The 22,320-nt window shown below is 40.0% G+C and overlaps 1 protein-coding gene and 1 long non-coding RNA gene across 2 annotated transcripts in view; one reads left to right on the top strand and one right to left on the bottom strand.

Moving 5' to 3' along the window:
* LOC105867926 (uncharacterized) overlaps positions 1-9,045 on the bottom strand; it is a 473,857-nt gene extending 464,812 nt beyond the window's left edge. The window contains exon 1 of the long non-coding RNA XR_012919616.1: positions 8,485-9,045. This is a non-coding gene — a long non-coding RNA (uncharacterized LOC105867926). The remainder of the gene's footprint in view (positions 1-8,484) is intronic.
* Positions 9,046-18,324: 9,279 nt separating this feature from the next.
* Positions 18,325-22,320, top strand: part of SEL1L (SEL1L adaptor subunit of SYVN1 ubiquitin ligase) — a 59,922-nt gene continuing 55,926 nt past the window's right edge. Inside the window, exon 1 of the mRNA XM_012758322.3 lies at positions 18,325-18,511. Coding sequence (XP_012613776.1) covers positions 18,442-18,511 — 70 coding nt within the window. The 5' untranslated portion in view covers positions 18,325-18,441. The remainder of the gene's footprint in view (positions 18,512-22,320) is intronic.

A 22,320-nucleotide genomic window follows, 5' to 3' on the forward strand; every position in this document is an offset into this window, starting at 1 on the left:
CCAAGTCTATGAGACTGAATTCTCAGTTTCCCCAAGTGTTACTGGCCTGTGTGTAAAGTCTCTTCCTAGATCACTAAGATCTGGTGAAAGAAAGAAAATAGCACAAACATCTCTGTGTCCTCCCAGACAATTGGCAAACTCAGGAAGCCAAGGGCCCAGCAAGCTGGTGTTGTGGGCAGGAGGCACATCTGGCAGAGCTCATTGCTGTCCCTAGGGGCTCTACAAAGTCATCTGAGTGTTGGGGGAGTGGGAGAGCCCCACAAGATCTAAGCATGGGGCCAAGCTGGTTAAGGAATTTGAGGGCCCCCACACTCAGGAGGCCCTATTGCCCAGCATGTCACACATACCTGGAAGACATTGTTCCCAATATTCCAGTCTTATCAGAGCACACCTTTGGGTTATAGTTATGGGAATATGTAAATTTGGATGATAGCTTGGTAGGTGTCATAATTTTTTGACAAAGTTCTGGCCCTCTATGGGTCTGTTACCCTTTCTAAAAGGAGAAAGTGACATTAGATGATCTCAAAGAATCAATCCAGCCCTGAATTTTCCTTTTAAAGAGTGAAAGTAAACTGCCAGCCTTGTCTATTAGTCTTCAAAATCAAATGCTCCAGAAACTGCATATTTGCAGGCACTTTTCTACCTTCCAGCCTCCTTTGCCATAAAATTGCAAACAAGACAAACAAGATTTGCTTGGCTACTATCTACATGTTTAAAGGTCTCTCTGTGCCTATGGTTGGATTTATTAGATCTTCTACTATAGTTCTAGTAAAATGTAATGTAAGGTAAAACTGGATGAATAAACAAGGAATGGCTCAGATCTGTCCAGTGTGGACAGAATGCCTTGCTTGGCACTGCCTGGGCCTCACAGCACCTGCCTTCTTTAGGTCATTTTCATTTGTGTGTAGACATGTCCTCTTTTACAGTAAACCCTACTGAGCTTTCACACAAAACTCCACAGTTCAAACTCCACAGTGTTGAATTTGAACCAGTGTTCACTTAAGCTTCAAACACGTGAAATGCTCTTCAACGAGGCAACCTAACCTTCAGACCTACCTGGTGGGTTTTCATGTACATTCCTCTTAGCTGTGGCTTTTTACTTGGCTCCCATTTGAGCACAACAATTTATTAGTCTGTTCTACTAGCAGCAACTCATCAGGTGTCCTGCAGGATCCTGAGTTTCCTGAATCAATTTCATTAAAATTAACAGCATTTTTATTTGTATTTGCCTCTTATCTGTAAGCCAGGCAAGCCTCATCTTATCTTCCTACACTTCCTCTCTCTAATTTAGCCTCCACTAATCCTGTGGGTAGGCTCACTTCTGGCTCCTTACCTCCTGGGCCCAGCCAGGACAAATCCTTCCCCATCTACTGTCTCACTCTAAGCATTAATCTGGTTTTGTTTACTTACTTTTTTTTTTTTTTTTTTTGAGACAGAGTCTTGCTTTGTTGCCCAGGCTAGAGTGAGTGCCGTGGCGTCAGCCTAGCTCACAGCAACCTCAAACTCCTGGCTCAAGCAATCCTCCTGCCTCAGCCTCCCAAGTAGCTAGGACTACAGGCATTCGCCACCATGCCCAGCTAATTTTTTGTATATATTAGTTGGCCAAATAATTTCTTTCTATTTATAGTAGAGACGGGGGTCTCGCTCTTGCTCAGGCTGGTTTCGAACTCCTGACCTCGAGTAATCCGCCCGCCTCGGCCTCCCAGAGAGCTAGGATTACAGGCGTGAGCCACCGCGCCCGGCCTTGTTTACTTACTTTTGATGAATATAATAGTTTCTACTCTGCCTGAACATTCTTTTTTTTTTTTTTTTTTGAGACAGAGTCTCGCTTTGTTGCACAGGCTAGAGTGAGTGCCGTGGCGTCAGCCTAGTTCACAGCAACCTCAAACTCCTGGGCTCAAGCAATCCTGCTGCCTCAGCCTCCCGAGTAGCTGGGACTACAGGCATGCGCCACCACGCCCGGCTAATTTATATATATATATATTAGTTGGCCAATTAATTTCTTTCTATTTATAGTAGAGATGGGGTCTTGCTCTTGCTCAGGCTGGTTTCGAACTCCTGACCTCAAGCAATCCGCCCGCCTCGGCCTCCCAGAGTGCTAGGATTACAGGCTTGAGCCACCGCGCCCGGCCTGCCTGAACATTCTTTATGAGCTAACCCCATTTATTTATTCACTCCCTTCTTATCTGTCTCCTAGTTTGAGGCCCTTGGCAACCTTACACAACTGCACTAACTAAACTTTCTCAAGCCATTTTTTCAAGAGGAATGAAAATTGGGGTCTCTCATTTATGCCAGAAATTCTAGGAGGCCTTCAGGGTCAGAAACTCCAGAATCTTGAGTAATTTTAATTTTTTCTCCTTAAACATCCATCTCCAACCCCTCTGGCCAAATGGGCTAAGAAAAAATGACCCAGCATGCATGCAGAGAAGAGTCCTGTTTACCGTGTCACATCTGCACAGACACTGTGCACCACTGTGCATACACTCCATGTATCATATCCCCAGAATGGTCCTGTTTTTGTGCAGAGTGCCTACATCCTTTCTCTTGCAATTCTACTTCCAGCGGGACATGTGGCAGTTTTTCATTAAAAGATATGGCAATTAATATTTTTAATCTCTGAAAAAGTTTATATCTCCTGAAAGAATTTGGAAATGGGGCATTGTCAGGGTTGCATATATCCCCCAAGGACATACTTGAACTTGCAAAAACTCCATCTCCCTTTGAATAAGTCATAAATACCAGCAGCAAGTGGAGTTGTCAGAGCAGCATAATCAGTTATAAGGCTGATATTTTTATGTCTGATTCCTGTGTTTTGTTTCTTAATGGATTCTGAACTCAAAGAAGGAAGAAAAAGGTGGGATTTTATTATCTTCCTCAAACTCTCACAAGGAAAACAAACAATAAATGGATAATATATAAATTAAAAATTAACTACAAATTGGTATAAACACCATAGAATATAACAGGGAGACCATACCTGTTATAATATGCACAAGCTCTTTTTTACTTGTAGCTAAACTTTTCTGGGCTACATGTGGACTTTGAAGTATAAAAAATATTATCTGGCCAAAGAATATGATTATCCCTCATTTGACAAAAGAATTATACAATGTTTGGGGGATTAGGGTTTTCTGGTGGGGTTTGGGGGTTTGTTTGTTTTTTTCGGTGTTTGGTTTATTGGGTTTGGGCTATTAACTTACAAGAGTTTCAGTCCATATTTGTATTAAACTAACAAGTTTTAAAAAAAAGAATTCTTAACTGTGAATCTATTATTTGAGCTATGGTGCTCTGATGCTTGCTGTCGGTACTGCTCTGATCTAAGCATAAGGAGACCTGTCCTAGACCCTACATTTTAGGGGATTCACACACACGTATGCATGTGCAAGTGCCAACTGCTACAAATGCACTCTGGTTCATTGTGACCAGCAACCTGCACATCTCTTTCCAAAGACTCTGAAACAGAAGGCAATTTTATCTATATGTCATAAAAGGCTTTATCTTGGTCTGATGCTGATGTTGGAGATAGACATTGCTTCAGTAAAAGACAACACAAATTGATTTATGCCTCTCAGAGAGTATGAATGTTACAGATTCTCTCAACATGTACTATCATTTCCCAGTAGTGTCAACCATCCATTTTTGACTCATTTCATTCTCCAATTCACAATTATGGAGATTCTCAAAACTTCCACAATGTTTACAGCAATTGCATAGTGGTAGAGGAACATTTTGCAATATTAAACAATTCATATTACTCTTAAATTTATAGCACTAACAGGTATGAGGCTTAATATTGATTCTTTATATTGGTAACTAGATGGACATTGAATACTGGAATTACAAATTATTTTATCTTTATAAAATATTTAATGTGATTTAAATTTTCAAAAAATTAAATAGCTATATCTTAACTTCATTTCAATCACTGTTATTAAAAAATTCTATATTCATTCATTATAATGTTTACTTTACCTTTAATTTTAACATATCATTTTTGATATTTCCAAAGAAAAATAATTTTGAAAATTTATGTAAATTTCACCTTAATTTTTTATTTTTAAATGTATTTCCATTTATGGTTTAGATGAGAATGTGTCTAAGTTATGTAAACTTTGAGTTTTATTGTTTAATGCTTTAGAACATTGAAATCATGAGAGAAATAGAATGTACAAAAATGGAACTCAGAAAGAAAATAAGCTAAGAAGAAAATAAGCAGTTCTTCAAAGAGGCAGTTTATATAAGTATTTTAAAACTGGGAACAAGGAAAATGAACAAATTTCTGTCAAGTATGACCCCTATAAAATTCCTGACCAAGATTTTATATGTTCTGTATTTAATAAAGATTTAATTGCTATTAAAAATTAAAATGAACAAATCATTCTCATCAATTCACAATCTGCACAGGTCAGATGAAATTCCTACAATCTTATATTCTTTATCAAATGAAGACATAATTACATGTCACAAAAGATCATTTGCACACAGAAAAAGCACAAATGCAATTACTAAAACTAAAAAAATGGCTGAATAAAGAGCAATCAATAATATTCAGTAAAGATAAGTACATGTCAATTGAGAACCTTACTGCAATAGTCTTAAAAGGATGACATTATGTACCCAAAATTTGCTAAGCATAATGATGCTTATTTTGTCACTAAAAGCACAATATCTAGGTTTGGCAAAAGTGGTTTAAATTTTATGCTAAAATGAACAAAAATGTAATGAAGCAAATGATCACTCTCAAGGTTAGAAAATTCACAGTGAGGCCACTCATTTAATGAGCAATGTGAGAGAATAAAACATGAAAGTTTTAAAAGTTATTGTTACTCAGTTCAACTAGGTTGTGCCAGGGTCAAAATTCATACTGAAAAAGTAATATTCACTATCTGTATTTTTGAGCTACCAGAAATGGAAAACAAGTCAAAATTCATCAGTATTTCACTGGTTTACATCAGTTGTGAAAGTAGATTTAGAAGACTTTACTGAAAAACAGAGAAAAGAATTTTCAGTTTTAGCCATTGACCTAAGAGACTGCTGAGGGCAAGCTTAATGGCTTGCCTAATCTCACTACCACGATTGGCAAAGAAAAAGGTGAGTAAGCCAGAATCTTGACCACAAATCCAGAAGCATTTCTTTGCGCTAAATATGGCACATAGTTGGAATTTGTTGCTGGGAGAAACAGGCTCATCTATGCCAATAGCAATGATAGTCTTTGGAACAATTCAGAGATGAAATGGAGTATCTTCTGGATCAGCCCAAAAATGAACTTTCATGATGAAACACATATGAAATCTGACTCTACACCACAATTTGACACACAATAGCAATGTGAACTACATGCTGTTAGAGCAATTAGGTTCCACTAGGAGAGTTTGGCAAAATAACATCCTCAAATAAAGAAAGACTAATTGTCAGAAATAAAATTAATTTTGAATTTATACTACCCACGCTTATTTTGTATGACCCATTGTTTAATTTTAATTTTTAAAAAGTAGTAAAACAGATCTAGTTTGATATTTCACTTAAAAACATTAAATTATGTATTTTTTAATTTTAGAAAATTTTTTCAAAATTGTAACTGGTATAAAATATGCAACCCAGGTGATATTTAAATAAAATGTAAAGAAAAAGGAGGCTGGGCACGGTGGCTCACGCTTGTAATCCTAGCACTCTGGGAGGCCGAGGCGGGAGGGTTGCTGAAGGTCAGGAGTTCGAAACCAGCCTGAGCAAGAACGAGACCCCGTCTCTACTAAAAATAGAAAGAAATTATTTGGCCAACTAAAAATATATTAAAAAACTTAGCCAGGCATGGTGGCACATGCCTGTAGTCCCAGCTACTCGGGATTCTGAGGCAGAAGGATTGCTTGAGCCCAGGAGCTTGAGGTTGCTGTGAGCTAGGCTGACGCCACAGCACTTTAGCCCAGGCAATAGAATGAGACTGTGTCTCAAAAAAATAAAAAAAAAAAAAGAAAGAAAAAGGAAATGAAGTTTTCATGACTATGAAAGAAAATTCATATATAAATAATTCTGAAACAAATTTCAGGAAGACAATCACAGATCAAGGTTTATTCTTTTTTTTTTTTTTTTTTTTTTTTGAGACATGGTCTCCCTGTATTCTCTGGGCTACAGTGCAGTGGCATCATCATAGCTCACTGTAACCTCAAACTCTTGGGCTCAGGTGATGGTCCTGCCTCAACCTCCCAAGTAGCTGAACACCATTGTTCCAGACTAATTTTTCTATTTTTTGTAGAAACGGGGGTTTCACTCTGTTGCTCAGGCTGGTCTCAAACTCCTAGCTGCAGCCTCCCAAAGTGCTAGGATTACGGGCATAAGCCACTATGCCCAGCCTCAAGGTATATTCTTAATTGAAGAGAGATTCTAAGAAATTAAGTATCAAACTGCTATTTTCAAGTTCTCTTTACAATAACAGCATTGAAAAATTTGAAAGAAGAACTTAATACTGACTGGATTTAGACATTGCTTTAAAAGACAATTATCATTGTGATACAAAAATAGCAATTTAGATGATGAATTAAAAGATGTAATATTTTCTGTGAAAAAAATAATTTATCACATGAAACCTCATAACAATATTTGAACATGTTAGTAATACTTGTGGTTCATTTTTTTTTTTTTTTGAGACAGAGTCTCGCTTTGTTGTCCAGGCTAGAGTGAGTGCCGTGGCGTCAGCCTAGCTCACAGCAACCTCAAACTCCTGGGCTTGAGTGATCCTTCTGCCTCAGCCTCCCGAGTAGCTGGGACTACAGGCATGCGCCACCATGCCCGGCTAATTTTATGTATATATATCAGTTGGCCAATTAATTTCTTTCTATTTATAGTAGAGACGGGGTCTCGCTCTTGCTCAGGCTGGTTTTGAACTCCTGACCTTGAGCAATCCGCCCGCCTCGGCCTCCCAAGAGCTAGGATTACAGGCGTGAGCCACAGCGCCCGGCCTCATTTTTTAATTTAAGTAATGCCTTAAGTACTTTATTGGCCTTTCTAATTATTACAGCCCCAGCAGAGTGGTTTCCCCAAATTGGAATTTAAAAGCCATATAAAAACTTCAATGAATAATCCTAGCACTCTGGGAGGCTGAGGCGGGCGGATTGCTCAAGGTCAGGAGTTCAAAACCAGCCTGAGCGAGACCCCGTCTCTACTATAAAAAATAGAAAGAAATTAATTGGCCAACTAATATATATATATAAAAAATTAGCCGGGCATGGTGGCTCGTGCCTGTAGTCCCAGCTACTCGGGAGGCTGAGGCAGGAGGATCGCTTGAGCCCAGGAGTTTGAGGTTGCTGTGAGCTAGGCTGACGCCAGGGCACTCACTCTAGCCTGGGCAACAAAGCGAGACTCTGTCTCAAAAAAACAAAACAAAAAAAAAAAAACTTCAATGACTCAAGAAAGATTATGTAATTTGGTATTGCCATCAATAGAACAGAAATTTTGTGAAAGTCTTGATTAAACAGCATAATTGGAGATATTGCTGACATTAAGGCAAGAAAAATAAAAACTTTGGAATAAATGTATAATTTGTAAATTACATATGTCTTTAATTTGTGACTCATCCAAACATGACCAACCCATCAACAGAACATATGCAATAATAATTGCATTCAGTTGTCCTTGATGCTTTCCAATTTTCAGTTACATAAGGCTATATATATAACTTTGCACATTTTTTGTGAAGATGTTATTTGTTTTGGCATTCGGAATATAATTTAACAGTTTTTTTTGCTTCGTTTATAACTTTAATTTGTTAGAAACATGGTATACAGGCCTCCACTTGTACTCACACCCTGGGCCCTGCCAGGTGTGTGACAGGTGTGTCCTTTGAAGGGGGAACGCAATGGTGGCACCAGTGCCCAGCATTGCCAATGACAGTTTCCTTCCCTGCTCCTTTGTATTTAGCTTGATGCCAAGTGTACAGTCTTCTCTCTGTGAGGCAATAGCCCTCAGAGAATATTTATACATGAAAATCCCAATTGAGGGACAGTCTACAAAACACCCAAGCAGCACCCCTCAAAACTGTCACCATCATCAAAAACAGGGAGCATCTGAGAAACCGCCATAGCCAAGAGGAGCCTAATGAGATATAACTACAGGTAAGGTGGCGTCCTCCACAGGATCCCAGCACAGAAAAAGGACGTCAGGTGGAAACTAGGGAAGGCCGACTAGGGTGAAGACTTCAGTTCATAATAATGTACCAATATTGGTTCGTTCATTGTGACAAATGTACCATCCTAATATAAGTTGTTAGCAGTAGGAGAAAACTGGGTGTGGAATATAAGGGAACTCTGCACTAACTTTGCAACTTTTCTGTAAATAAAAACTATTGTAAGGTAAAAAGATTTTTTTGGTTTTTGTTTTTTGGTTTTTTTGTTTGTTTTTTTTTAATGTAACAGAACATGTCTGAAGGACAAAATGGCCTCAAATGAGGCCTCCTGTCAGGAAAGGAGAACAGGGTCCCCTAAGAAGACTCACCCCAGAGAGTGAAGAGGCGGGACTTGTGACACAACCGTGCCAGGCGTCACACTGTGGAAGGAGCGGCTGGTCCTGGGCACAGCAAAGTACCGATTCTGGAATCTTCCTGCCTCAGCCAACCTGACACCACGGACATACTTTGTGGGAAATGGCCACGTGCACGTCACCAAGAGTCACAATCCTCCGAGCGCCAGGCCATGTTCCCTACGAGCTGCCTCGGTCTGACTGAAACGCCGAGGAAAGGCGCTTCCTCCCGCGCACCCTGAGCGGGGGCCGTAGCAAGCAATGGCCACTAGGGGGCGCGCGAGGCCGACAAGCGCGGAAGGCAGCGCCAGTCCGAGCGGCCGGGGACGCTGACCTGAAAGGCGCGTCCCGTTTCCTGTTCCCTTGGAAGGCAGCAGGCGGCAGGAGAAGCGCAAGTCCGGTTTTCAGGTCATTGTAAGAGGAGAACCTGAGGGCGATTGAGCACGTACCAGGGTGTGCGCTCCCATACTCACAGCAGTGAACGAAACGCATTAGGACTCATTTCATTCCTCGCGAATGGCAGAGCACCTACAAGTTACGTTTTCTTCGGCCTAATAAAGCAAATGTTTACGCTGTTGTTCTGGTTTTGTCATCTCCGCTTTAAAACCGAATCAATCCAAGACCTATTCACACACACACACACTCAGCCTCTCCCTCCCAGGGACCTTGCTTGTCTTCAGGGAAAGTTTAAGTCACACGGTGGCACCAGTGGTGGTCCCCGATCTCCCCTGGGAGTCCTCCTCTAGGGTGATGTGTTGTCAGGTCTCTCAGAACCCGCAACGCCTCGGACCCCCCTTGCTGAGTTGGCTCCCAGCTTGGCCCTGGGATGTGGAAGACCCTGGGAGAGTTCAGCCGTGTATTTTTGCCATAGATGGTTTGGGCTGTCCGCCCTCCCAGTTCCCAGCAACCAGCCTGCTGGTTCTCATGCTCCACTTTCTCTCTCCCCAGTTATATAAGAACATTCGGATCCCCTCCACACCCCCAAGCCACACTCCCCTACCCTCCTCTAACTAGATATGCCACGTCCCCATTTTCACAGCTTCTCTACGCCTGATGGTGTGAGGAGGGTCTATGGGGCTAATGTCTCAAAAGGCCCAGGCAGAAAGTGAGGCATGGCACTTCTTTGTTCTCAAATCCTCCAATTCACAGAAGGAATTTTCTTCTTGTCCAGGGCATTCCTCATGACAGTTCCCAGCCTTCTAATCTGATAGGACTGGTGGCCTATAAGAAGAGGAAGAGAGAGACAGATCTTTCCCTCTCCACTCTTATACACAGAGGAAAGGCCATGTGAGCACACAAGTAGAAGGCAACTGTCTACAAGCCAAGAAGAGAGGCCTCTCCAGAACCCATGACCATGCTGGTACTCTGATCTCAGACTTCCAACTTCCACAACTGTAAGAAAATTAATTTCTGTTTCTTAAACCACCCAGTCTATGACATTTTATTACAGCAGCCCAGGCAGAATGAAATGGCTACTGTGCCCTTTTTCCCCCCCATAATGGATTCTTCATAGAGCTAAAGATGAACATGAGTAGCCCATTAATTGGATTACCAATATCTTTTCATAATAAAGAGATTTTTCTTTATGGCAGTATTTATTCTCAGGACATGGCACTTGCCTCACTACAACCCAATTATAATTCTGGAATAAAAATGTGTAACAAAATATGTAAGATCAAATACATACAAAATGGCACAAAGAAATATTTTAGAAAAGGGAGAAAGTCCAACAAAAAAAGGGATTAAACTAGATGTATGCTTCTTACAGAAGATGAATTTAGACTTGGGTTTTAAAAAGGAAGATTATCAGAAAATGAGTGCAATAGTCCAGCTAGAGGCTGGGCATGGTGGCTCATGCCTGTAATCCTAGCACTCTGGGAGGCTGAGGCAGGATTGCTTAAGCTCAGGAGTTCGAGATCAGCCTGAGCAAGAGTGAGACCCCATCTCTACCAAAATTAGACAACCTTAGCTGGGCATAGTGGCACATACCTGTAGTCCCAGCTACCTGAGAGGCTCAGGAGGATCGCTTTAGCCCAGGAGTTTGAGGTTACTGTGAGCTAGGCTGATGCCATGGCACTCTAGCCCAGGCAAGAGAGTGAGACTCTGTCTCAAAAAAAAAAAAAAAAGTCCAGCTACAGGGAAAACATAGGAAGGCAAAGGATAGTACATGGAGGCAAAATTGCATCAATGCAGAATACATGTATTAGAGGAAAAGGGAAAATATGATTGGAGATGGAGAGAAGAAGAGGAAAAAAAGACGCTAGGCAGTCAAGCAGGAGAACGTGCATACATAGGACAAGGATATAGGAAACCCTTATAACTTCTTGAGCAGGAGAGTCTGAGGAAAATGAGTCTGATGCTGACCCTGTCAGCAAGTTTATGTGGCATGAAGTAATAAAAATTGTGACTAGGATGGTGACTACAGGGAGAGAAAACAGTAGCATTTTCAAGAAACATTAGGGGACAAGAATTGCCAGGACTTGGAAGTGAATTTAACTGCAATTAAATAGTAAAATCAGTTCCTTAGCTTGACAGCTGAGAAATTCTGACAAAGGAAATGGTTCGGCCCAGGCTAATTCACATGAAGGAACTGATAAAGGCACCAGGCACCTGCCCCAAGTGCTCCATGACTGCACTCCCAAGGTGTTTTGGGAGTTGCAATTATTTAGTCATAATTTTTTTTATTTCTTTAATTATTTACTTATAAATAATTGAAAGCATTTTTTGATTTCCTTAGTCAGGCTACTCAAGAACAGAATATCCAGATTAACCTCTTCCTAAATTGCCAGCTAATCATAAACAGTGCTAGAAATGCTCACTGTTTCAAGACAGACTCCAGGTTTCTTTTTTCTTTTTCTTCCCATTTTAATAATAATTGGTTTATGCACTTTAAAAATGCTAATTCCATGAGATTCAGGAAAACACCCACACACTCACACCCATCAGAAACTGTTCCAGGTAAAAGGAAACTGATATGTGACCAACTGGACACACCTCATGATCTTGGAGTTTTCTATTGTTAGAAAGGACATCATGGCAAATTGGTACAATTTGAATAAAGTCTGCAGATGAGATAATAGTATCAAATCATTGTTCAGTGCCTAACTGATAGACAGCACTGCGGTTATTATGTAAGAGAATTTCTTGTTTTCAGGAAACATACGCTAACGTAATTAGGGAGTAAAAAGCATCATGTCTGCAGCTTACTCTCAACTCCTATGCTGTTTGTTTTAATCATATGTATGTGCCTGTGTGTATACATATTTTTCATGGATTTATATAAAATATATTTATATATCTCACATATATTTCTTTTTTATTAAGGCAGCCTTTTGATTTGGATTTATATGACCTTGTCAACACAGCATAATGGGAGCCTATTCAAAAGCAGGAAATGGTCACAAAGCCCTATTTTGCATCATAAATGTGATTTGCATTTACAGTAATATTATTTCCCTTATGTGAAGATCTTTCTCTTGATAATAGCTATTTTGTATTTATCTCAATTTCTAACCATTGTATGAACTTCCTCTGAATCAAACTTTTGACTACAGTGGTTTTAATTGGTCACTTTAGCATTATATCCAAACAACTAATAAAGAAGTTTGTGTATTTAATTTGGTCATTCCCATGCAGGAGAGAGGAGATCTCCAGGCCATTTTCCAATGACACCTGAAGATAGCATTCTGCTAAAAAAAAGTAGCATTCTGCCTGCCCCTTAACATTGGTCTAAAATCCCTGAACCGGCCGGGCGCTGTGGCTCACGCCTGTAATCCTAGCTCTTGGGAGGCCGAGGCAGGCGGATTGCTCAAGGTCAGGAGTTCAAAACCAGCCTGAGCAAGAGCGAGACCCCGTCTCTACTATAAATAGAAAGAAATTAATTGGCCAACTGATATATATATAAAAAAAAAATTAGCCGGGCATGGTGGCACATGCCTGTAGTCCCAGCTACCCGGGAGGCTGAGGCAGAAGGATCACTCGAGCCCAGGAGTTTGAGGTTGCTGTGAGCTAGGCTGACGCCAGGGCACTCACTCTAGCCTGGGCAACAAAGCGAGACTCTGTCTCAAAAAAAAAAAAAAAAATCCCTGAACCATCTGGCCCCAATCACTTCTCAGACCTCATATGCTCCTACCTCCTCCCTCACCTTCTTCTGCAAACACAGTGCTTCTTGCTGTACTTAGACCACAACAGACATGTTCTTGCCTGGGAATCTTTACACAGCCTGCTCTCTATTCTCAGACAGCTAGCTCTTCACTCCCAAATCTTCATGACTCATTCCCTCAACACTTTAAGTCTTTGCTCAATTGTGAGCTTTACAGGGAAGCCTGCCCTGACTGCCCTATTTTAAATTTAAATGCCCCCCCCATATCCTTATTCCTTTTCCCTGCTTTATTGTTTTCTCCATAGCACTTATCACCTCTAATACATTATAATTTACTTATAGATTTTATTCTCTTTCTCCCCCATTTAGAATGTAAACTTCATGGTTTTTTGACTGTTTTATTCATTGCTCAATTCCCAGCAATTGAGCCACACTCCAAGTGTGCCACAAAGTAGATGCTGAGAATGAAAAACAAAGAGCAGTCCCTGACAATCGAAACCCAGTCTGGCACTCACAATTAGGCCATGTTATTCTCCAATTAGATGTAAGCAATCTCACAGAATATCAACCAGAGACAGGTTACTCTGAGACAAGGATACCATTAGACAATGCAACAACATTTCATAATTTTATCTAAGCACAGACAAAAACAAGGTCCCTGTGCCACCCACAAAATACCAAATTCCTCCTCTATTGGCCAAAATAAGTGACTGCTACTTCTTTACCAATTACAGCTTTATCCTCATTCCAGTCTCCCCTCACTTAAGATTTACTGATTTATTTGTATCAAAATATAGAAATCTGAGGCAATTCTATTAATAACAGCATCCAATCTAGAGCAAACCAGCTTCCATAGATCTTCCCACAAATGACCCAACCAAAGCCAAAATTCTATAATAAGTTCTTTCTATTACCCTCTTACTCAGACACCTTATGTTGTATGTTCTTCCACATTGCAATTAGTAATAAAGCCAATATGCTCAACTATAGGAGTGTTCCTGGTGGTCTGTGGCTGGAGGGCATTGGTAGTGCTCAAAATATATTTGTTGAATGAAGGAAGGAAAGAAGGGATATCTTATGAATATAATGTTCCTGATGCAATAGTCACTAATTAAATATATTGCCATCTACTCAAGGGTTAAACATTCTGAATTTAATGGAAGCTCCAAGCTGTTTATCTCTACTTTATCAAATTCACTTAATCAAGTTCTTACGGAAATTTAGTTTTAATCCAGTCTCTCTCCAGAACTAGCAGTTAACAAATCTATGAAATGATTGTACCCAAAGATGCCTGTCCAGTTATTCAGGTATAAAAGTATCCTAGATTTTCTTTCATCTGGTGTAAGTCAATACTGCTCGGAAAGAACAAACACCTCCAAAGCAAATGTCACTTCAGGATGAAACTTGGTAAACAGCCTGAGTCCCCTTTCCCCTTTTCACTTTCTATTAGCTTTAAAGTTTAAATAGATCGAATACACTCCTCCTCTATCTGTGATCTACACTCTGAACTTAATACTTTACTTATAAGCATGGAAAGTGGCATGAACATCCAAAACTTACTTATTTTAATTACTTGTTATGTACCCACCATACACTATCCTGAAGTTATAAGGGATACGATGAGGTATAAAGCCATTGTCCATTTACTTAAAGAGCTCAGAATGTATATGAGGAGATGCCAGGTTCTATCTCACTATATAATGAAAGAAAGGGTTTATATTTTTCATTTATGCATAAAAAAGAAACACACTAGAAATGACTTTAATTCATCTCATCTATATCAAAGAAAGTGTATTCTTTTCTAAGCCCTAAGGGGAAAATATATCCTGCTTTTTGATTCTCCCTAATCCTCCCCTGGCAGACACCTTGATACAAATGCTGGCAGCCTGTACATATTAGCAACTCAAATAGATCCCTAAGAATAGTACAGGAAAAGATATACCCCACTAGAGTTGGTGACAATCACTCTGTTCACAGGAAAATCTCTGGGGTTTGTCTCACCATCCTTAAACAAAAAGCAAACTGGGTTTATGTTCTCAATACTTTCAGGAGGTTTTCAACATTTGCTGATTGCTTAATTCCTTTCAATGGAAGGGGGTCACATCGATATCATCTCTACCTTATAAAGTTCATTTAATCAAGTTCTTACTGAAATTCAATTTTAATCCAGTCTCTCTCCAGAACTAGCAGTTAACAGATCTATGAAATGACTGTACTCAAAGATGCCTGTCCAGTTATTCAGGTATAAAAAGGCACCCATACGGCCGGGCGCGGTGGCTCACGCCTGTAATCCTAGCTCTCTGGGAGGCCGAGGCGGGCGGATTGCTCAAGGTCAGGAGTTCAAAACCAGCCTGAGCAAGAGCGAGACCCCGTCTCTACTATAAATAGAAAGAAACTAATTGGCCAACTGATATATATAGAAAAAATTAGCCGGGCATGGTGGCGCATGCCTGTAGTCCCAGCTACTCGGGAGGCTGAGACAGAAGGATCGCTCGAGCCCAGGAGTTTGAGGTTGCTGTGAGCTAGGCTGACGCCACGGCACTCACACTAGCCTGGGCAACAAAGCGAGACTCTGTCTCAAAAAAAAAAAAAAAAAAAGGCACCCATTATCTACCTCCATTGGGTCTTATGCTGTAGTGTGATGCAGAGTGAACAGGTTTTCTGCAACTTGGAAATCTATGGACAATGACCCAGAACATTGATATGGACATACTGAAAAAGACAGCTGAGCAAATATTAAAGAAGTCCAACAAATTAATAAATAATATTAACATTTCCTACAAGTAGACGTGAGTACATAACTTTAACTGGGATTATTGTCAGGGAACCTTGAGGAGTGTGTGCTCAGACTGGATAAGGCCATGGAGAATTCACAACCTTTTCCTAATTAATCATCATGCATTGCAGCAGGCTGATAAAGTAAATCTGACTTTCCCACAACATATTCTGAACCTGTTTTGGAGACTAAAAATTTCCCCAGGAGATCAGGACCTATGAACATTCTCATGTCAATTACTCATTGCTGGCTAAAGCCAAAAGCTCTCACAACTCTGAACCCTTTTCAAATTAAGGGATTGAGGCCCGGTGTGGTAGTTCACACCTGTAATTGCAGTAGTTTGGGAGCCTGAGGTAGGAGGATCACTTAAGGCCAGGAATTTGAGACCAGCCTAGGCAACATAGTTAGACCTTGCTTCTACAAAATGAATTTAAAAATTAGCTGGGCATAGTGGCACATGCCTGTATTCCTACTCAGGAGGCTGAGACAGGAGTATCCCTTGAGCCCAGGAATTGGAGGCTGCAGTGAGCTATGATGATGCCACTGCACTCCAACCTGGGTAACAGAGTGAGACCCTGTCTCAAAAAATAATAATAATAATTAAATAAGTAAGGGAATAAAACTAATTTCCCTCCTTTACTTCAACCAAGCAATCAATAAAAAATATTATTTGTAAAATGCTCTACAATGTAGAAAGTGCCTTTTTCCTGCATTTCTCTTTTGAGCCTCATAACAGATAAGTAAGGTATATCTATCAACCAACAAACAATTATCTGGTGCTAGTGGTGGCAAGTCCAGTGCAATATACCTATGCACAGAATCATATGATTGTCTCTGCCCTTAGCAAGTTTATGATCCATTTACAAGGCAAGGTTGTCCAATAGATACTTAGAGAAATGAAGATTAATGAAGACAGGCCTGGTTAGAGAAGCGTCATCCAAGATGAAATGCCAGTGAAATTGGAAAGGATGCCAGGGTTGTGGTGAAGAAGCAGCAGCAAGGGCACTTGGAGAGAGGGCAAGGGAGCCCATGGGAAGGCACAATTGTGTTAATGTGGAAATCTGAAAAGCAGTAAAAAAGAAGTGAGAAATTGGTCCATGCAGCACTCAGCACAGGCTTTAAAAATATAAGAAGCACTCAGTAAAGACAAAACTGAAAAAAGAAGTTGGCCTTAGCTAAGCAGTGAACTTTCCCCAGTCTTACCAATCAGATAATCACTGTTTTTTCCATGGAAGGCAGAAGTTTCGTCCTGAGTATTTCCCCCAGAGGGTAGAACTCTCAGCACAAGTTCCTGTCTTATGAGTAGGAGTTCTAATATGTTTTGATTCTATGAAAAGGGAAACCACTGAAAATTTTTCAATTGGTATATGAAAGCAGTGTTTAAGGAAAATTAATATGGCCGTGGTATGCGATTTAGGTTAGAGTGAAGGAAGAATGATATAAGTGCATATGGCTAGAACTCAGTTCAGGGATAATGAGGACCATTAGGGGAGTCTTCAGTGAGAAAGAGAAAAAAGGTAAACAATAAAAGAGTAAATTAAAAATAACTACATAGTTCAAATTGATAGGGCTTGATGATTGATAAGATAAAAAGGGGAGAAAAACATACCAGATTGTACTCTATGGCTTAAAATTAGAAGAACTCTGGGGAAACATTGCTAGTGACAGAAATGGAGATGAGAACCAATGAGATTGTAGTAGAAAAATAGAACTCTTTTGGTGAGATAATATCTTTCCTTCATATCTTACAATGTCAATGAGGAACCATAGTTAGTTTGTTAGCCTCTTCCTGGAAAAAAGGGGCTCTCTCTCAAAGAAGATGGAAGACAAATACCCAGAGATGTCAAGATATATGGCCAGTGTGGACTTTTCTAAAGCCCTACACTTGGCCTGGCAATGTTCCAGTCCAAAGAGCCAACTGTGAGCAGGTGCTAGGGAAAGTTAAATGACAAAGTTTGATGAAAGAAGGTGCAGGAACACCAAAGCCACTGCTCTGCTACTCAGTGGGAGCATGCCCAGAATTACATAGAGTATTTCTGTGTCTGCAACGCAATCATTATCACTTCTACCTCCACTCACATCAACTCCGCCTAACTCTAGTTAGGGAGAAAGAGAACAAAGCAACTCACAAGAAGATAGGGATGAGGACAAGTGTTTAAAAGGATTTTGCAAAGGCTGTTGGCACACTTTCCGGATGATCATCTGATGGACCTAGTAAAAATGAATACTAGCATGCAGATAATCTGTACTGGGTGGATTTGTTTCCTTTTGTTTTGTCGAGAAAGGAGGACAGATACTAAGTTGCTCCCTGTTTCCATATATCATGGTACTGTTTTATTTAAGTTGTTTTAAAAAAATCTCGGATTCAATATAGCTGCTGTATTTTTCTCAGTGCTCATATCACTGTCTAATTCAAATTTTCTAAATAAAACAAATAAGAGATGCTTAACACATTACAAGTTCTTAACCTTATAAGTTGTGTTCCTCAATATTTATTTTGCTCAAAAAAAATTAGGTTCGTGGATTCATAGACTTGTGTTAATATCTAGCTCAGGCGTTAAATTCTCTTAATTACAACAGTCATGCCCTTGTAAATCTTGCCCCACAATGGACTACATTTCCCAAGAACACACACCAAAGGAATTTCATGAAGTGCATGATGGGAATTGTAGTCTTCGGTGTGTCTCTTTTCTCCCAGCCTTTGACTCACTGTCTGATTCTGGGATGGTTGAAACCAACGCTACCAATTAGCTGGGGCCATGTAGGTGAGGCCGTGGCCCAACCGGGAAAGCGGCTGTGGGAGCCTCGCACAACGATTGGCCAATGGACGACCCCGGGGCGGGGCAACGAGGCAGGCAGGGCAGCCAAGGCGATTGGGCGAAGACCCCGCGGCGGCGGGCGTGGATTGGCTGCGCGCTGGGTCAGGGTGGCCTGGGAAGGGGCGGAGGAAGGAGACTAGAGCAGGAAGAGCAGCGGCGAGGCAGCGGCGGCGGAGTCCGTGGTGGCAGAGGCGAAGGCGACAGCTCCGCGGATTGGCTGCGGCCGCGAGAGCAGGATGCGGGTCCGGTTTGGGCTGACGCTGCTGCTCTGTGCGGTGCTGCTGGGCTCGGCCTCGGCGTCCTCGGGTCAGTATCCGCCTCCCTGGGCTGAAGGCCTGGAGCCGCCGCCCCCCGGCCTCCATCTGTGGGCAGGGCCGTGGGGTCTCCAGGCTCCCGACTCCACTTTCTCTGGTCACACCTCGCACTGGGCTGTCACTCGCTCTTTGGGCTTCGGTTGACCTGGGCCAAAAGGGGAGTTTAGGATGCTGGAGGGGGGAGCACAAGAAGGGGAGATCACCCTGCCCACACCGCTCTCCCACCTGACGAACTTTACGCGACTCCTTCTCACAAATGAGCAATTGACTCCACGGGAATGAATCCCGACAACTGGTTTAGACCCATAATGACACATGAGCCGGAGTGGTGCTTCCTCGACCCTCATGTAGATTATGTGCTGCATTGGATCTGGAACCCTGGGTTTGGGATTTGTTAAGTTGAGTAATTGACAACACCTGAAGCTGTCACTTCTGGCAGAGCAGGGTCCATCAAGACCAGGATGTTGACAGTGGTTTGGTGAGTTTCTTATCACCTGAGATAGTCCTTGCTCTATTCGTCTGTATAAAAACGAAGACTTTGATCAAAATTGTAGCCACTCCCTATCCTCTTTTTAAAACATTCCTGAGAAAGTGGTGATCTCTGTCACACTGTTTTCTTAGTTGCCCCACATTTATTGACAGTGGTTTTATAATTTTTGAGAAAAACCTTAGTTTTTATAAAATGAATAGCAAATAGTTTGAACGTTTTTATATACATAAAGAAATTCACGTGCTTCTGCATTGATTTTACAGTTAGCTGATTTATACTCTGGTTCTGAAAATGATTTTTTTTCTTTTTTGTTATTTTAATGTGCCCACATCTAAAAACTTCCATTTGGGGAGTGTTGACAAAAAATACTTAGACTTTTAAGTGTTGGTAAAGAAAAATTAGTACAGTAATGCTTTGGAATTTTAATAGTTTCAGTTAACAAGACAGCTGTTCTGTGGCTTTACATTTTTTTTTGGAACAAGGCAGAGTATAAATGTCAACTCTTTTTTTTTTTTTCACAGAAAATTCCCCAGATGGTTATTTCAATCCCCAAATTATCTGTCCTCGTTGTAAATCAATGCCATAACATCATTTTGCTTCTAAAATAAGAGGCCTAAACCTAAGATTCTATCCATGATGTGGTTTGAGGTACTATTTCAGAAGCAAGAAACATATGCTAATTACTTTACTGCCAACATCATGCTTTGAGGTCCAGTCCCCTCCCTCCATTTGTAATGATGGTTTGCATTTATGACCAAATCTTTGAAGGCTATACATAATTCTTAAAGCACTTCTAGCAGTTATTTGAAGAAAAGAAGTATGAAACAAGGTGTTGAGTTTAATGGGTAGAGTACCTAGTGGACCATGGCCCCTCTGCATCAGAATTCCTTTTATGAGTTTGTTAAAAATTTAATTTTTAAGACGATTAACAATCTGCAGATACCTGATTCTTCACAGTAAACTTTGAGAACTTCAGAAATTAAAGAACATGGTGTATATCCCTCTGAATTCAATTTTCAGAGTTTAAAGAAAATTAAAGCATGGTAATTTTCCTAAATCTTTCTTTATACTTCATATACTTAGAGCTCCATGCCAGTGAAGATGATACTTAAAGATCAACAGTTGGGACTCTCAGGGTGTTATAATAAAAGACTATTAATACTGAAATTTAGATTTTGGGGTTGTACTTATGTAAGTAGAGGACTGTTTTCAGAAATGTCTGCTCTCATAGTTAGAGCTGTGCCAAAATATTTCTCTGGTAAAGGCAAAAACCTTACTTAGCCAGAATTAAAACCATATAGGTGTGCATGCTAAAGGGTAATAAAGGCAGTACTGTGCTCACATGAAGTTCAAATATCATAAGACCCTTGTGTGAGATAAAGGTTTATAAATTAAGTGCTGGATTTTCAGCTGCCTTTTTATTCAGTAAAGTGCTTATTTATACAGGATTTCAGCCTCATTTTAAAAGTTTAGATATAAAGTTTTGCTCCAGTGTAAAAATCAAGTTTTTGGTGATAATTTTGTGTTCGAATGTTAGTGGTTACCCAGGCAAGTTGTGTCTATTACCAGGTAGAAAATTGTTAGCCAACAAAGGGAATCTTGATTCCATCACTGTTACTAGCTGTTATCTATTATTTTGTTTCAGAGGCATATAAAAATATGATACAGTCACATGCCACATAATAACATTTTGGTCAAAGAGAGACCACATATAAAACAGCTGTCCCATAAGATTATAATGAACCTGAAAAATTCCTATCACCTAATGACATCATAGCTGTCAAAATGTTGGAGTGCAGTTTATTTGTTTATAGATTTAAGGTAGCATAAGTGTACAGTTTTTATAAAGTCTACAGTAGTGTACAATAACATCCTAGGCCTTCACATTCACTCACCACTCACTCACTGACTCACCCAGAGCAGCTTCTAGTCCTGGAAGCTCCAGTCATGGTAAGTGTTCTGTACAAGTGTACTATTTTTTATCTTTTATACAGTATTTTTACTGTACTTTTTCTATGTTTAGATATGTTTAGATACACAAATACTTACCATTGTGTTACAGTTGCCTACAGTATTCAGTACAGTAACATGCTGAACAGGTTTGTAGCCAAGGAGCAATAGGGTATGCCGTAAAGTTAGGTGGGTAGTAGGCTATACCCTCTAGGTTTGTGTAAGTACACTCTATGATGTTAACACAGTGACACATTTCTCAGAACATATCCCCATTGTTAAGTGACATGACTGTACTTATATTAGAAATGTTTTACCTGTGAATAAATAAATTTAAAGGAGGAGATTAATAAGATTTTTTAATTTTCTCAAGATAATAATGAAAAGGCTATAATTTTTCTCACTTAGAAATTATTTTGTCAGGAAGAAGAAAATGGTTTACCCTCTTTTTTCTTTGTGCCAAACAATGTTAGTCTTTTTTAATTAGGTCCACTGCCAGGTAGTTCAGGTAATAATTTATTAATACCATAACTTTAGAGAATAGTTTTCAGATTGCAGAAGATTTTTAGTTTCATTATTTTAGTTCCTTAAACCATCATTGAGAGGCAACAGGACAGATGATATTATCCCCTTTTGACAGATTGAGAAATGAAGGCTGAACAAGCTTTTGATATTGAACCATGTGTGTCAAAATTGATGTGTGAGGAACCCAGCTCTCCGGGTCTCAGAGTTGGAGAAATTTAGAATCAAGACTATCCTAAGATCTGCACAGATTCAGTGCCTAAGCAGAAGACAGAATGTCTTGTCTCTTTTCACCAAACTATTTAGACTTTCTGTGTTCGAAAGTCTCGTTTGTTTAATTTACATGACAGGTGGGGAAATGAATTTGTAATGATCACTTTTCCCTGAAAGAATATCCCTGGTGCTTTGCAGCTATCTTAGCTGATATAATAAAATAAAGAATTGATCTTTTTCAAAGGAAGGTGTATAATTGATAAGGTAATGTGGCCTATTATATTTTGGATGTGATACTGATGAGGGAGAAATCTATAACTTCCTTGAATCCTTTTGCATTTTTTTCTTGTTTGATTTCTGTGTTCCGATAAAAGCATTACTGTTTGCTTTTTTATTTATGTATAACTTCAATCTCTTTAATCTTTATTACATATTAGAAGTTCTTAGGTGATAAGCAACTTTTTAAAAAGTGTCATGTGAATGTGTGGATCAGTTTGAAAGAGAAAATAGCTTATGCTTTAAGATTGCCATCTGGAGTAGGCTTTCCCAGTTTAGTAACTGAAAAAGAATTCTCTTATTTACTGGTAATATTAGTATATATTCTTAGTTTGTGAAGAGAGAGGGAG

Source organism: Microcebus murinus, chromosome 6 (genome assembly GCF_040939455.1).
Source record: "Microcebus murinus isolate Inina chromosome 6, M.murinus_Inina_mat1.0, whole genome shotgun sequence".
NCBI classification, from domain to species: Eukaryota; Metazoa; Chordata; class Mammalia; order Primates; family Cheirogaleidae; genus Microcebus; species Microcebus murinus.